The sequence below is a fragment of the Piliocolobus tephrosceles genome, chromosome 16 (assembly GCF_002776525.5).
Source record: "Piliocolobus tephrosceles isolate RC106 chromosome 16, ASM277652v3, whole genome shotgun sequence".
Lineage (NCBI taxonomy): Eukaryota > Metazoa > Chordata > Mammalia > Primates > Cercopithecidae > Piliocolobus > Piliocolobus tephrosceles.
In genome coordinates this window covers 48,789,546-48,803,852 of record NC_045449.1, presented here as the reverse complement: position 1 = coordinate 48,803,852, position 14,307 = coordinate 48,789,546, and the positions used below count along the sequence as shown (strand labels likewise).

The 14,307-nt window shown below is 53.3% G+C and overlaps 1 protein-coding gene and 1 long non-coding RNA gene across 3 annotated transcripts; one reads left to right on the top strand and one right to left on the bottom strand.

Annotated features, from left to right (window-relative positions):
- Positions 1-5,069: 5,069 nt before the first annotated feature.
- On the bottom strand, positions 5,070-7,220 carry LOC116418483. The gene is made up of 2 exons (XR_004228529.1): positions 7,151-7,220; positions 5,070-5,871 (listed from the first exon to the last, which is right to left on the bottom strand). It is a non-coding gene; the product is annotated as an uncharacterized LOC116418483 (long non-coding RNA).
- Positions 5,862-13,929, top strand: ORMDL3 (ORMDL sphingolipid biosynthesis regulator 3). Of its 2 annotated transcripts, none has more exons than XM_023204244.2 (4): positions 5,862-7,479; positions 10,763-10,953; positions 11,692-11,843; positions 12,286-13,929. In XM_023204244.2, the coding sequence occupies exons 2-4, from the start codon at positions 10,780-10,782 to the stop codon at positions 12,419-12,421; spliced, it is 462 nt and encodes a 153-aa protein (XP_023060012.1). In that variant the 5' UTR covers positions 5,862-7,479; positions 10,763-10,779; the 3' UTR covers positions 12,422-13,929. The 2 variants fall into 2 exon arrangements, with proteins under 2 accessions (XP_023060012.1, XP_023060011.1); XM_023204243.2 differs by having other exon boundaries at positions 10,758-10,953.
- The last annotated feature ends 378 nt before the right edge of the window (positions 13,930-14,307 follow it).

The window sequence follows — 14,307 nt, the reverse complement described above, 5'->3', positions numbered from 1 at the left end:
GTTGCAGTAAAGGAGCTGGCCAAAACCCATCAAAACAAAACGGCAACCACAGTGACCTCTGGTTGTCCTCACTGCTACACTTTCAGCAGCGCCATGACAGTTTACAAACGCCATGGCAACGTCAGGAAGTTACCTTAAATGGCCTAAAAAGGGGAGCATGAATAACCCACCCCTTGTTTAGTGTATCATCAAGAAATAACCAAAAAAATGGGCAACCAGCAGCCCTCGGGGTTGCTCTGTCTACTGAGTAGCCATTCTTTTATTCCTTTACTTCCTTAATAAACTTGCTTTCACTTCGCACTGCGGACTCGCCCTGAATTCTTTCTTGTGTGAGATCCGAACCCTCTCTTGGGGTCTGGATTGGGACCCCTTTCTGGTAACAGTTCTGTTACATAGTTCAGTTAACATTTATTGAGAATTCGCTCTGTTCAGGAAATGCAAATGTGAGACAGGGAGCAAGCCTAGCAGCCTAGGGGGAGGCAGTTCTGTAACAGACAAATAAAGCCCTCTGCCCAGTGCCTGCAACATAGCAAACAATAATGTTTGCTGTGATTGTTACTGAAGGAGGAGCTGACCTTAGGCAGTAGAAGGTGATCTGGGAACAGTGGCCACTGAGATTTCTAGACAGGTGAGGATAGGAGGCTAGGAGTAGGAGGAACTCAGCTGGTAGGGAGCTAGGGGGTCTTGTCTTGAACCTACTGTTTTTCTATCCATTGTCCTTTTGATCGGAAATACTTCCAGTTTTCTAACTGCTTTTGTTCATGGGAGAGTGTCAATTGTCCATATCAAAGAATATGCAGGTTGAGGGGTTCCTAAGGTACCTCCCTGCACTTGGTTCCCCAGGGAGGTTCTTGTTTCCAGGCACAGATAGGAGGATGGGCCCCAGTGGCCCTGACCAGTTCAGCCCTTTCTCTGCACAGCCCAAAGTAGCCAACCACAGGACTGGGCGAGGGAGGCAGAACAGAGTGCCCGCTGGCAATGCTGCCAGTCCCGTACCCGCTCCTGGCTTCTGACTGGCTCAGTAGTTTTCTGGAGGGTCACTCGCTGCTCTTTTGTCTGCTTAACATCTGCCCTCCCCTCCCCCTCCTTCTTCCCACCACGTGCCTGGGATATCCCCCACCCAAACAAAAATAAAAACACAACTGTCAATGAAATAAGCAGTTCTTTCCTTCCTTGAACTTGCTCTGGACATGACCTCACCACCAGACCTTCAGGAAGCAGGCTGGGGAGGAGGGGAGGAGTAGGAGTGGAGAGGGGGCATTCTTTCCCCCAGGGGAAGGGGCTCTGTTTCTTTTTTTTTGAGCTGGAGTCTCGCTCTGCTGCCCAGGTTGGAGTGCTGTGGTGAGATCTTGGCTCACTGCAAGCTCTGCCTCCCGGGTTCATGCCACTCTCCTGCCTCAGCCTCCTGAGTAGCTGGGACTATAGGTGCCCGCCAGCACGCCCGGCTAATTTTTGTATTTTCAGTAGAGATGGGGTTTCACCGTATTAGCCAGGATGGTCTTGATCTCCTGACCTCGTGATCTGCCCACCTTGGCCTCCCAAAGTGCTGGGATTACAGGCGTGAGCCATCGCGCCTGGCCAGAGGCTCTGTTCCTGACACCCCTCCTCTCAGCTTTGAACACGGCCAGCAGCATCCTGGGAACACGTTCGGTTCCCACCAGACAGTGTATCTCTCACAAGCAGAGGCCCAATCACCACTCCCAGATCACCAGATGAAAGCACACTAAGGCTGGGGAAGACACTTAGGCTGTCTACCTCAGCAGCCTAAGGAGCTCCAGAGGGCAGGGAGAGCCTGTGACAGAGGCTCATTTTGTTTTAAAACACTTTTCATAACAAATTTAAAAGTAATATCACATTATGCAAAGTTTGAAACTAGAGAATGAAAAAGATCACCCTGAATCCCTTCATCCTGATTCAAGGTTGTTTTTTTATTATTGTCTTTCTCTCTCTCTCTCTTTCTTTTTTTGAGACAAAGTTCCACTCTTGTTGCCCAGGCTGGAGTGCAATGGCATGATCTCTGCTCACTGCAGCCTCCACCTCCTGGGTTCAGGCAATTCTCCCACCTCAGTCTTCCCAGTAACTGGGATTACAGGGGCGCGCCACTGTGCCCAGCTAATTTTGGCATTTTTAGTAGAGACGGGGTTTCACCACGTTGGCCAGGCTGGTCTCGAACTCCTAACCTCAGATGATCCACCCAACTCGGCCTTCCAAAGTGCTGAGATTACAGGCATGAGTCACCAGGCCCAGCTGTTGTTGTTTTAGGAGACAGGGCTTGCTGTATCGCCCAGGCTGGAGTGAAATAGCGAGATCATAGCTCACTGCAGCCTTGAACTCCTTGGGCTTACACGATCCTCCTGCCTTAGCCTCCTGAGTAGCTGGGACTACAGGAACGCACCACCATGCCCGGCTAATTTATTTTTATTTTTTATAGAGATGGTGGTGGTGGTGGTGGTGGGGGGTCTCATTATGTTGCCCAGACTGGTCTTGAACTCCTGGCCTCAAGCTATCCTCCCGCCTCAGCTTCCCAAAATGCTGGGATTACAGGCTTGAGTCACAGTGCCCAGCCCAAGGTCTGTTTCTATTTTGTTGAATTTCCATAACCCTAGTAAAGTAGATGCTCAAATATCATTCAAACATGGAATGAATTAATAAAAGGCAACACATACTGAGCACTTAATTATGTGCCAGGAATTGTTTCAAGTGTTTCATTTCACATTTACTGACCCATTTAATATCCACAACATGAGGTGGGTATTATCATGATCATCACCATCTTCATTTACTTTATTGTTTCCAAACACCAGTGTCACTTGCCAATTCATTTAGCAACAAGGTAACTGAAGCACAGGGAGGTTCAGTAACTTGCTTAAGGTTACACAGCTGGTAACTAGAGGAGCTGCGAGTTGAACCCTGGCAGTCTGGTGCCACAGGACGTTACTAGTGCTGCTCTATTTTGGCTTATCGTAATCATTAATGTATATGCAGGTTTAGACTTTTTATTATGAACAGTTTTAAAAATAAAAAAGTAGAGAAAATAGCCCAGGCACGGTGGCTCATGCCTGTAATCCCAGCACTTTGGGAGGCCAAGGTGGGCAGATCACTTGAGGTCAGGAGTTCAAAACCAGCCTGGCCAACATGGTGAAATCCCGTCTCAACTAAAAATACAAAAATTACCGTGATGTAGTGGCGTGTACCTGTAATCCCAGCTACTCGGGAGGCTGAGGCAGGAGAATCTCTTCAACCAGGGAGGCGGGGGTTGCAGTGAGCCACCGAGATTGTGCCACTCTGCTCCAGCCTGGGTGACAGAGTGAGACTCTGTCTAAAAAAGGAGTAGAGAAAATAATATAAGGAACTTCATGTCCTCATCACACAGCTTCAATCATTATCACCTCATGGCCCATCTTATTATTTCACTAATGTTCCCAGTCCAGATTGCATTTTGAAGCAAATGCAATCACCGTATCTTTCATTCACAGATATTTTAGTATGTATGTCTGAAAGAAGGTCTTTTTTTTTTTTTTTTTTTTTGGAGACAAAGTCTCACTCTGTCACCCAGGCAGAGTGCAGTGGCATAATCTCGGCTCACTGCAACCTCTGCCTCCCAGGTTCAAGCAATTCTCCTGCCTCAGCCTCCTGAGTAGCTGGGACTACAGGCATGTACCACTATGCCCGATTAATTTTTTGTATTTTTAGTAGAGATGGGGTTTCACCATGCTGGCCAGGCTGGTCTCAAACTCCTGACCTTGTGATCCGCCTGCCTCACCTCCCAAAGTGCTGGGATGACAGGTGTGGGCCACTGCGCCCGACCAAGGAAGACTTTTTTTTTTTTTTTTTTTTGAGATGAAGTCTCGCTCTTGTCCCCCAGGCTGGAATGCAATGGCATGATCTTGGTTCACTGCCACCTCCACCTCCCAGGTTCAAACGATTCTCCTGCCTCAGCCTCCTAAGTAGCTGGGATTACAGGTGCCTGCCACCACGCCTGGCTAATTTTTGTATTTTTAGTAAAGGCGGGGTTTCGCCATGTTGGCCAGGCTGGTCTCGAACTCCTGACCTCAGGTGATCCGCCCGGCTCAGCCTCCCAAAGTGTTGGGATCACAGGCGTGAGCCACCCCACCAGGCCATAGAGGACTTTTTTAAATTAAAAAAACAATCTTACCACAATTCCATATCATGTCTAAATGTTTAGAATTCCTTAATATCATTGAATACCTTGTCAGTATTCAAATTTGCCTGATAATAAAATCTTCTTTTTTTTCTTTTTTTTTTTTTTTTTTGAGACAGAGCCTTGCTCTGTCGCCCAGGCTGGAGTGCCAACGGTGCAATCTTGGTGCAATCTCGGCTTACTACAATCTCTGCCTCCCAGGTTCAAGCGATTCTCTTGCTTCAGCCTCCCGAGTAGCTGGGATTACAGGCGCCTGCCACCGCATCCAGCTAATTTTTGTAGTTTAGTAGAGACGGAGTTTCACCACGTTGGCCAGGCTGGTCTCAAACTCCTGACCTCAGGTGATCCGCCTGCCTTGGCCTCCCAAAGTGCTGGGGTTATAGGCATGTGCCACCATGCCCGGCTTTTTTTTTTTTTTTAAAGTCAGTTTGCTTGAATCAGGATCCAAATAAGACTTTTAGTTGATATCACTTAATTTATTTTAATCTGTAAGTCTCTCCCGCTCTTTTTTATTCTTTTTTTTTTTTTTTTGAGACAGGGTCTTACTCTGCTGCCCAGACTAGAATGCAGTGGCACAATCACAGCTCACTGCAGCCTTGACCTCCTGCGCTCAACTGATCCTCCCACCTCAGCCTCCTGAGTAGCTGCAACTATAGACACACCACTATGCCCGGCTAATTTTTGTATTTTTTGTAGACATGGGGTTTTACCACGTTGTCCAGGATGGTCTCGAACTGATGGACTCAAGCCTTGGCCTCCCAAAGTGCTGGGATTACAGGCCTGAGTCACCATACCTGGCCCCAATTTTATTTGTTAAGGGAATTGAGTATTTGTCCTAATTTTTTTCATTCTAGACTTTGCTGACTATATCCCTGGGGAATGTATCTTATGCTATTTTGTGTCCTTATTTTTTCATATAACTTAGCAAACATTTCCCCATACTGCCATAGGGTTTTCATAATCTGTCCTAAATGGCTTCATACTATTCCATCCAGTGGATATACTGTAATTTTTTTCTTGGGCATTTGGTTGCTTTCAGTTTTTCACTACTATAAATATTGCTGGAATGAACATCCTGACACATTGCAGCTTTTCCTGTACATGGGATGACTTCCTTAGAATATGCTACCAGAAGTGTAATTATGGCTCTGAGGCATGGAGAATTTTTCAGCTTCTTGGCACACAGTGACAATGGTTTGTCCAAGGGTTTGTGTGTCCCCCAGCACCAAATAAGAGAGCTGTCACTCACTCTGCGTAGTGCTTAGAGCTATTCACAGTTGAAGAACGTTTGGGGAAGACATGGTAATTATGAGGGCAGAGTTAGAGAAGGAGAAAGATGATGACAGGGACTCCGGCTAAATAAAGCAGAAAGTGATCTGCAATTTACCACAAACCTAGAGTGAGTCAGAACTCTGTTCATTCCTATTGTGAAAAAAAAAAAAAAAAATCCTTGATAACAGAGGTTATTAACAGTGCATGACATGTCCAGTAATCTTTCTGTTAGACTCTGCATTAGTCAGAACCTCATTTGAGACGTGGACTCAGCCTGGGTCCCTGAACTTTATAGAGATGTCAGGAAACTGACCAAGATCCAGAGGAATCGATCAACTTGATGGAGGACGAAGAATCCCAGAGAAAAATCAAAGGAGTCAAGCAGGCTCACTTCGGAAAAAACAGACACCTTTCTTGCCTTAATGCGGGCGAGGTTTCTGTGAAAAGAACAACACTGGGTTTGCTTATGTCTGCAGAAAGATGCCTGTAAGGAAAGGCACCTCCATAAACCAGGAGAAACTTCCGTAGGACACAGGCAGAGCTATTTCAGACTCGGGTGATTATTTCGATCTTGGGATGAACCCTTTTGGGGCCATTGGCCCTGGAAATATTCAAGAAGCTGCTTGTTCTGCTCTGGGTGGTTCAAATACCCGCCTGCCTGGTGACCACTAAGTGTCTCTGGGGATCCCACTCCAGCTGTGTGACAACTGTTTCTGGCAGCCCCCGGGGAAGGAAGGGTAGGTGGAGTCTGAGTGAAGTGCTCCCCAGTTTCCCTGGGCTAGCCTTTTCCTTCCTGTTCCCTCACTTTCAGTTCAGGGTGCCATGAAGTGCCATTCAGAGTCAGGTTGGCATGCCATGACATCATCTGATCTTGCTATTCCAGCCCTGCCCTGCATAGAGTGGACTTAGAAAGAAGCTGGGTAGGGAGTTGAAACTACTCAGACAAGGCCTCTTGGTGACACGGAGAATGGGAGTCACCGAGGAGACCTCAAGAGCAACCTCCTAAAGTAATATTAAGTAGATTCATACAATGCAACAGGTGCTTTACATACATTTTTTTGGGTTCCCACAACATTGGAGGTGGGGTTTCACAGGTGTGGAATTGGAGATTAAGACAAGTAATTTGCCCAAGGTGACATTGCCAATACAGGAGGGCCTGCCCTCTGTCTACCAGGCAGTAAAGTCTGCCCTTGCCTTTAGACGATGCAGGTGTGAAAACTGTAGACCAGAACCTCTCATTCAAAGCCACACAAGCTGACCTGAGACAGAAACTCAGGCTCCTTACTACTGATCAAGGAATCTATGATACGTGGCCTCTTCTCACGTCAGGTGCGGGGAGGCCAAGGAAGTGGCCCGGTCCGGGGCAGCCTGGGCCAAGAGTGACTGAGAAGGAGAAGGCAGGCTCCGTTCTGGGCCCTCCAGACCCTCACCCTGGCCAATGTTGTGAAAAGCGCGCTCCCAGGAGGACCCAGCAGGGCAAAGGGCCAGGCTAGTCTGTTTCTGGAGGAGCCAATCTGGGGCCAGGGCGGAGGCAGCCAGGTGCAGTGGAAAAACCCTGTACTTGGGGTCAGAATATCTGGGTTTCGATCCAGTCTGGCACCCAGCAAAGACCTACAGCAAGTTACTTACAAGTCCGAGTCTCCTCATCTGCAAAACTGGGGCACGGATAAAATACACTTGAAGGGCACAGGAGCAAAAGTTGGAATTGTTACGCACCAAAATTCTATCATCCGATCTGACCACGTCACGGTGCAACTTCCAACCGCGCGTCCCCGGAGAGTCCGGGAACGGAGCCCAGGAAAAACTACAACTCCCAGGAGCGTCGGGCGGGCCGGCCGGGAACCAGCGGAGGAAACTACAACTCCCAGGAGGCGTCGGGCGTGCCGGCGCGGGGCGGTGACGTCGCGGGGGCCGGCGCGGAGCGCTGATTCGGCCGGAGCTGCCAGCGGGGAGGCTGCTGCCGCGGGTCGTTAACAGCTGCTGGAGCAGCAGCGGACCCCGCTCCCGGGAACCGTTCCCGGGCCCTCGATATCCAGCCCCGCACGGTGAGCCCAGACAGAACCAGGAGGCCCCAGGGCTAGGGGAGGGGCGGGAGGGAAGGTAGGGGCTGCTGGGGAGGCGCCCCGGGCTGGATAGACGGGGGCAGAGGGAGTTGGGGGTGGAGGGAGTGCATCAGCCGAGGGGGTGCAGCGGCTAGGGAGGTGGCCAAGGAATAAAGTGCGAGCTGGAGGCCGGGGGTGGAACGTCGGGAGGAGCGCCTCGGCTAGGGGTGGGAGGCGGGGAGCGGCTGGGCTTCGGGGATGAACGTTTGGCTGCCTCCAGAGCTGGGTGAACGCGTGGAGATGACTGTGGGGTCCCGGACCGGGCCGGGTTCCGAGTGCCAGGACCCAGACTGGGCAACAGAGCGGGACCCCTCCCCCCGGCCCCGCGCCCGAGGTCTCACTCAGAAAACCCCAACAACAGTGAGGACTCCGCCTCTTCGCTCCTCCTCTCCTCTGCTTACTGCGGGTTCGCCTGGGCACTCGCTTTCCGCTCCCACCGTCCTCCCCCAGTCGGGGTGGCTGGGCCAAAGTTGAGAGGTGATCAGCTGTGGTCCTGCAGCTTGCGGGGTGGGCGGAATGGAAATGGCATCGTGACGTGCTGCCACGGACTCCCCTTTGGGGTCCCCATCCAGGCCTGGATGTTTTGTGCTCCTCTTCCAAGACAGGGGGTTTGCTGTTGTGAGGGCTGCTCTTTCCTGGGGGAGGGAATGGGAAGGGCTCACCTGGTGGCTGCCCTGGTGGTGCTCAGCCTTGGCTTGAGTGTCTGGCATACTGGCTGGGCACGAATATTTGTGCGTGGAGCCAAGGGGGTGGGGAGGGAAGAAGGGGGAAAGAGCTACCAGCAAAAAAGTGGTTAACAGAACAGAGTTGCTGCAGGCTCTGGTTTGAGGCAGGTTATGAAACCACATCAGGGCCTGGCACTAAGCAGCCACCTGCCAGCTGTGGCAGCAGAAGTTTTTAGCTCAGCTCCTGTAGACCTAGTCGACCTGTGCCAGCCTCTTCTCTCTGTTTCTCCCCATCTAGGGGAGGGGTCGGTTGGTTGTTTTACTAATGGAAGTAATATGTGCCCATAGTCACACGAAAGTCTCAAGAGTGTTTCCTGGCTGCCAGTCTTTTTGTTAGTTTATTGATCTCTTCTTTTTCAGGGGTGTCTGGTGGTTTCCTGCTCTCAGGGTACCTAGCGTTTAGGCTTCAGGAAGAAGCTTCCGAGGGTGTCGGCTGGGATCTAGGTCTAGTCTTTTCCTAGGCTCATCGAGTTTTGTTGGCTGCCCTGTGAAGGCCAGAAAGGGGTATGGGGTCCTGTGGTCTGGGATTCCACGAGGCTTTTGGCACTCTTGGACAACTGCTAGGAAGGGTTAGTGGGCTTTCTACACCAGCACCCCTGTAGGTGCGGGTTCCAGAGAGGTGATGGGGTGGCGGTTTCAGGTCAGACTTGGGACGCTGTTTCCCTCTCCTTAGAGGTAAGTTCTTCAGAGCCCTCACTTCTCAGCCACATGCCACCCTCTCCTCTCAGGTGGAGGCTTTTGCGTAGTAGCTGTCCCAGGGGCTGCTAGAGTAGCTGAAGCCCCAAGGCCCTGGGAAGATAAACAGTGGGAGCCAGCTCTGGCTTTCTAGATCCTAGGATTTCTGTTAGGCTCCATTATCCAGCCTAATGGGCTGCGCTGATGGTTCCCAGGAGCATCACTGCAATCAGAGTGCGCCTCAGGCTGGCACACGGGTGTTTGCTTGTTGGGATGGTGTGTTGTGGGTCACATTTGCCCTGAGGTCTCTAAGCTTGGAGCTGTCTGAGAAGAGGAAACTTGCTCCTCTTATCCTGGAAGTAAAGAACTGGCCCCTGAGGATTCAGGCTCCTGTGCAGGTTTGGCTAGTTCTTAGTCAGAGATAGATAGCATTTGGGTCTGAGGGGGTTGCTGCAGGGGCATGAGGCAGGTGGCCTTCTGGGTACTTCTAGAATATCTCCATCTGGGACTCTTCTCTGCATTCCCAGGAAAGATGGGGCTGTTAACATGGTGATGACCTTATGGTCTTTAGCAAGCAGGACCCTACCTCAGATAGGGAGGTGAGCCAGTACACAGGTGCTGTCTGTCTCCGCCTTCTCCTGGTCACAGGGCCCTCAGGGATCTGGGGACAGCCAAGCTCTGGACAAGGGGCAGATCATTCCACCCCTTCCTTCTCTACTTCCCTCTGCTCACTGTGGGTTGCGACCACCTCCTGGTTCCTCCTGCTGCAGGGCTCCTACCGTTGGTGCTGGGCAGGGGAAGGCACGGTGCTAATGTACACCTGGAAACAGGTGCTGAGAGGGGAGACTGAGGGGAGGATGGGCAGGACAGAGAAGAACGGGGGCAGGAGGAAGGCCACAGGTTCGAGTCTGTGCCCTTGGGAGACATATGTTGATGTGGGTTCCAGCTCTCTGTGGGAGTTATAGGTGTTGGCCACGTTCTCTATCCTCGCCTCTCTTGTGGGGAAAAGGGCCCTGGTGGTTTGGCAGCGGAGTGGGTGGCGCCACAAGGGTTGGCCTGAGTGGCTGCCAAATGGAGAAAACATCTGGATGGGTTGTTTTGTGTCACCCAGGAGGGGTGCCTTCCAGGCCTGGGCAAAGGTTGTCCCTAGTCTGTTGTTTTCTCCTGTCTTCCTCTCTCCCCACTTCCCTCTTTCTACCTGATCAGTCCTCCTAAGTTGGGGTTTGGGGAGATCCAGAATTGAAAAAATTAGAGGAGGTGAGTGGATGCAGTGACCTCAAAATAGTTCATCCACTGCTGCCTGTACCCACAGGCCTCACTTCTTTCCCTCCTGATGGGAAGGGCTTAAGAGTGGATGTCCCACATCAGGCCCTCAGGGAGACACAGTCCAGCAGGGGTTATGCTCAGTGAGAATTCTGTGTGTCTGGGGCTTTGTCGGCAGAGGGTCCTCACGGGAGTGCCATGGCGGGGAGGCTGGGGGATGGGCCTTGACTTCTCTGCTCTGGGGCTGCCTCTTGATGACCTGTCCCCTGATGCCCTGCCGGGGCCCTGTCCCAGTGGGGTAATGCACGGGCAGCCTGCTGTTGATCCCAGCCCAGTGGGGTAATGCACGGGCAGCCTGCTGTTGATCCCAGCCCAGCAGCAGGAAATGAGTGGAGCTAAGTCCACATGGACTTTCTCTACCTGCCTTGCTTGAGAATCAAAAGAGTGGAACTGCCTGGAGTTCTCAGGGAAAGAAGAGCCTGCCTCCCAGCGGGATCCGAGGGTGAGAGGGGCAGGGAAAGCAGTGTGACCTGTCTGACCTGTGCTGCTTGTTTGCAGAACAGTGGAGAGGGGCAGCAGGATGAATGTGGGCACAGCGCACAGCGAGGTGAACCCCAACACGCGGGTGATGAACAGCCGCGGCATCTGGCTCTCCTACGTGCTGGCCATCGGTCTCCTCCACGTCGTGCTGCTGAGCATCCCCTTCGTGAGTGTGCCTGTCGTCTGGACCCTCACCAACCTCATCCACAACACGGTGAGAGGCTGCCTGCTGCCGGCTCCTGCCCTCTGGGCTGCGCTTTGGCAGGGCTGAGGGATAGGAGGAGCCTGCCGGGCCTGGCCCAGATGTCAGGGTGACGTACTGATGTCTGCCTCCAGAGCCCAGGCCTAGTCCTTGTCTCTCTGCCTTGCTCCCCCTTCTGGGTTCGTGCCCTGTGTACCATGATAGGAATCAAATCTGCAGAGTTTTCCACATCTCTAGGGTGGGGTGGCTGTGGGCCTGGAAGATGTGCCCCTGAGAGCTAAACAAAGGACTCCAGAGAGTTCCCAGGACCCGGGAGTCCTGGTGCCTAGGCTGGTACAGAAATGCCTCTTTCTCAAGTTAGCTTCTCGAACCGTCTTCCACTCTTGCCCTTCTCTGCTCCCTCACCACTTGCTACCTTGCCCTCTTTGGAGGGTAAGCAGGGCTTATTCCCATCGCTTGCCTCCTCCCAGCAGGCACAGGGGCTATGAGTGGCCTGGAGGGGCAGCATCTCGGTGCCTGTCTCGTGGCTACGCATTCTCATGCCAGGCCTAGCCTGTCCCCCAGGGAGTCCCCTTGTTCTTCTCCTGCCAGGCTCCCAGCTGCTCCATCCTGACCTCCAGCCCATATCCCCCTGCCCAGCAGAGGGAGGCTCCAGATCACTGGGAGTTACTTCTGTCCGTGACTGGGTGGAGGAGCTGGGCAGGGGGCCTTTTCCCTTTTGTATCGTCTAACAGAGGCCTCTTCCTCCAGGGCATGTATATCTTCCTGCACACGGTGAAGGGGACACCCTTTGAGACCCCGGACCAGGGCAAGGCGAGGCTGCTGACCCACTGGGAGCAGATGGACTATGGGGTCCAGTTCACGGCCTCTCGGAAGTTCCTGACCATCACACCGATCGTGTTGTGAGTGCGTGGGCTGCAGGAAGACGCCAGCAGGCGGGGCGAGGCGAGGCCTGGAGGACCCAGGGCCGGCCGTGCTCATGAACCCTGCCGTGGCTCCTGCCGTGGCTCCTGGTGTAGGGACGAACAGAGGAAGTTGGAATATTCCTGGGTCTTAGACTGAGCTCAGGCTTTGGGCCTCCCTGGCCCCATCTTTCCTCCACTGGAGCTTTCTTCCTGCTAGTGAGATAGGCCCACAGGCTTGGGGTGAAGTTGGGAGGTGGGGGCGGCGCTGGGCCGGGAGGGGCCTCTTTAGCCTGAGAGCTCTTGCTTCTTCACTCTGGTCTGGGGACCTCTTCTGTGACTCCTTAGCCGTCAGGATTCTGCCTTGCCCTACGCAGGAAGTGGGGGAGGAAGGGGTCCTCCCGACAGTCTTTTATGTCTCTCCTCACCCTTCCCCTCCCAGGTACTTCCTCACCAGCTTCTACACTAAGTACGACCAGATCCATTTCGTCCTCAACACGGTGTCCCTGATGAGCGTGCTCATCCCCAAGCTGCCCCAGCTCCACGGAGTCCGGATTTTTGGAATCAATAAGTACTGAGGGTGCAGCCCCTTCCCCTGCCCAGGGTGGCAGGGGAGGGGTAGGGTAAAAGGCATGTGCTGCGACACTGAAGACAGAAAGAAGAAGCCTCTGGACACTGCCAGAGATGGGGGTTGAGCCTCTGGGCCTAGTTTCCCCCCTCGCTTCCCCCAGTAGCCAACTTGGAGTAGCTTGTAGTGGGGTTGGGGTAGGCCCCCCGGGCTCTGACTTTTTCTGAAGTTTTTGATCTTTTCCTTTTGCTTTTTGAATAGAGACTCCATGGAGGTGGTCATGGAATGGGCTTGGCTCCTGGGCTGAACATGGACCACGCAGTTGGGACAGGAGGCCAGGGGAAAAACCCCTGCTCACTTGTTTGCCCTCAGGCAGCCAAAGCACTTTAACCCCTGTGCAGGGAGCAGAGGGCGGTGCGGCTTCTGGGTTGTTTCACTGTGATTCCTAGGTTTTTCCGATGACACGCAGTGTGTGCTTTTGTGTATGGAAGCAAGTGTGGGATGGGGCCCTGCCCTTCTGGGTAGAGAGCTATTTAATCCAAGTGTCAGGCTTTTGGCAGCTTCCCTGCAGCCCACCCGGGGCCCTGGTTGGGAGTGGGGAGGGTCAGGTGGGGGGAGATGGGGTGGAGTGTGGATGGCTTGGTCCCAGAGGTGAGGGGCCAGGATTGCTGCCATCTGGCCTGGTGGAGGTTGGGGAGCTGTAGGGGGGGGGCTAGTGAATCGAGACTTAGAAGAATGGGGCCACATAGCAGCAGAGGACTGGTGTAAGGGGGGAGGGGTAGGGACACAAGCTAGACCCAGTCTCCTCTGGGATGTGGGCAGGGAGGGAAGCAGGCTTAGAGGGTTGATTTACCCACAGAATGTGAGAGTCACAGGGGAGGGAGGCCGCTGTGGGCTTAACTCCTGGGTTGGCTGTTGGGTGGACAGGTGGGGAGAAGGCCCATGAGTCGTTGTAAGCACAGGTCCAACTTGGTCCTGACTCCTGCAGGGGTATGGGGAAGCCGTGACAGAAACAGTGGATGCTGTGGTCCTCTGCAGGCCCTCACCCCTTAGCTTCCTCACGCAGACTGGCACTGGGCAGGGCCTCTTATGTGGCAGGCACATGTGGCGCTGTGAGGCCACCCCACATGGGGTCGGTGGTGAGAGTCCTGTAGGATCCCTGCTCAAGCAGCACAGGGGAAGGAGCAAGGCGTGGCCTGTAGGCACTGTCTCAGCCTGCAGAGAAGAAAGTGAGGCCGGGAGCCTGAGCCTGGGCCAGAGCCTCCTTCCTCCCCAGTTCGACTAGGGACAGTGTTAATTTTGAAAAGGCGTGGGTCCCTGTGTCCTCTTCTGGGGGCCTGAGGGAGCAGGGGAGGTCACTGGGCCTGTTTTCTGCCTCCTGGCCCTGCATCTCCCACCCCATGTATCACAGGGAACTTTCACCTTAAAATCTTTCTAAGCAAAGTGTGTATAGGATTTTTACTCCCTTTGTACAGTATTCTGAGAAACGCAAATAAAAGGGCAACATGTTCCTGTTTCCCTGTGTCTGGCCTCTGCTTCCTGGAAGGCTGAGGGGAGGGGCAGGGGTGTGGGCAGCAGCTCCTGCCAGGGTGCTGGTGGGTATCAGTGCAGCTCTGACGGTGGCGGGAGGGGCGCTGGGACTGCTGGGCTTTCTGCTGGCTGCAGCAGGGAAATCCCCCAAGGGGGGCTGTGAGGGAACTGGTGGCGACGGCAGCAGTAGTCAGAAAGCAAAATTCTCTGTGCTTTTGCCTGGCTGTTCTCCGACTGGTCTTGCGCCTTGGCCCCACAGGCTAGGGTGACCTGTGCCATGGCCAGGTAGGGGGGCAGTCCAGCAATGGTTTACACTTGGAGCCAGGGTCCCAAGCGGTGCCCAGTCCTTCCCAGTAAATCTCCAGC